Source organism: Saprolegnia parasitica (genome assembly GCF_000151545.1).
Source record: "Saprolegnia parasitica CBS 223.65 unplaced genomic scaffold supercont2.1339, whole genome shotgun sequence".
Taxonomy (NCBI): Eukaryota; Oomycota; class Saprolegniomycetes; order Saprolegniales; family Saprolegniaceae; genus Saprolegnia; species Saprolegnia parasitica.
In genome coordinates this window covers 1-1,631 of record NW_012157733.1, presented here as the reverse complement: position 1 = coordinate 1,631, position 1,631 = coordinate 1, and the positions used below count along the sequence as shown (strand labels likewise).

General features: G+C 60.8%; 1 protein-coding gene across 1 annotated transcript; it reads left to right on the top strand.

The window, feature by feature from the left end:
* Nucleotides 1–442: 442 nt before the first annotated feature.
* On the top strand, nt 443–1,620 carry SPRG_18624 (hypothetical protein; the record flags this gene model as incomplete). Its single annotated transcript, XM_012358065.1, has 4 exons — nt 443–732; nt 777–866; nt 932–1,071; nt 1,202–1,620. Coding segments are annotated over 4 exons (939 nt in total), but the record flags the coding sequence as incomplete, so codon positions are not given.
* Between the last annotated feature and the right edge of the window lie 11 nt (nt 1,621–1,631).

Genomic DNA, 1,631 nt, shown 5'->3' with positions numbered 1-1,631 from the left:
AGTGCATGCCGGTGTTGCAGCGATATATGTACTAGCCTAGGCGTGCGACCTGCACGACTCGTTCGCAGCCGATGCAAGGCGTGGATATCAATAACGCGATCATTGATCGATCCAATGGCATGCTCCTTCTTGCATTTAGCGTTCTACAGCTTGGTGCAGTAGCAAGGGGGACGCTGGGGTGGACGGGCCTCGAGCAACTCAGTTTACAACACTAATCCTTGACGACGTCAGCCGATCGCTTGACAGAGTGAACATCTCAAACTCAATTGACATTGAGACTCATGACGACTGTACTACATCTGAAACTCAACAACGCGGATGCAGTTGTGGTCGCAAAGTTGAGTCTCCAAGTCGCCGTTTTGCACCGGATCCGGATAAACATTTGGAGTTTGCCGCGCGAGGCCATCTCGGCCTGTCTCGCGCCCTTGTCGGATCGACGACGATGGACGGGAAGGCGCCGCCGCTCTTCGGCAAGAAGGCGCCCAACCTGAGCTTTGGGCAGTACATGGCGTCCAAGATTCGCAAGCTGCGCGGCCAGAACGACGGCATCGGGCGGCTCGACCGCATCTTCGACGGCGTCGTGATCTTTGTCAACGGCCACACCGAGCCGCCACGAGAAGAGCTGCGCCAGCTCATCTTGCAGCACGGCGGGCAGTACGAAGCGTACCACACGAGCCGCGTCACGCACATGCTAGCGACGCACGTCGCCGAGTCCAAGCTCAAAGAGCTCTTGTACGTACAGACTCCACGGCGGCCTCATCGATGCGCTGTCGTAGGCGCGCCCGGAAGCCACTGCCCGTCCTTCACCCGAAGTGGATCCTCGACAGTATCGAGAAAGGCCGGGTGTGCCGCACGCAGCCTTACTTGTACGCTGGCTACCGAGCGGTCGGCCAGCAAACGCTGCAACTCACCCCGACAACGACGATGCCAGCACCTACCACGTTACCAACACCTACCACTTTGCCAGCACCTACCACTTTGCCAGTACCTACCACGTTGTCAGTACCTGCCGCACCGCCAGCACCATGGTCGTATGCCCTCGCACCGCCGAAGCCTCCATCGGCGCCACACGTCAACGCACCATCTGGACACACCACGGTACCGACGCTTGGACTTGGCCGCCAGCCAGCTCCAGCGATCGATTGTTCGTCGATGCAGCCCGTGCAAACGGGTCAGCCTTCGGTATCCGCTGTGGTATCAGCACCCTTGCCGGCGCCGGCACCCTCGGCATCCAACCCACCGAACGCGAGCGAGCCAGCATCGCCGACGCGCATTGCCAGTCCGCCTCAGACACGAAGAAGTCCACCAAAGGGGTCGCGTGCGATCTCGACCCGCGACGGCATCGCAGCCTTCGTACGCCACTTCTTTGACAACTCTCGGCTGCACCACATTGGGTCGTGGAAGAGCTTTTTCCAGTCGCACGCGGCCGAGCTCATGGCGTCGGCGGCACCGCTCGTCGCATCGCAGTACGGGCACTGCGAGAGCAACGAGCGCGTGATCTTGCACGTCGACATGGACTGCTTCTTCGTGTCGGTCGCGGTGCGCAACCTCCCGCCCGTCTACAAGACGGTGCCAGTCGCCGTGGCGCACTCGGGCTACTCGTCGCACGATACGCCGCAGGTACGTGCGTT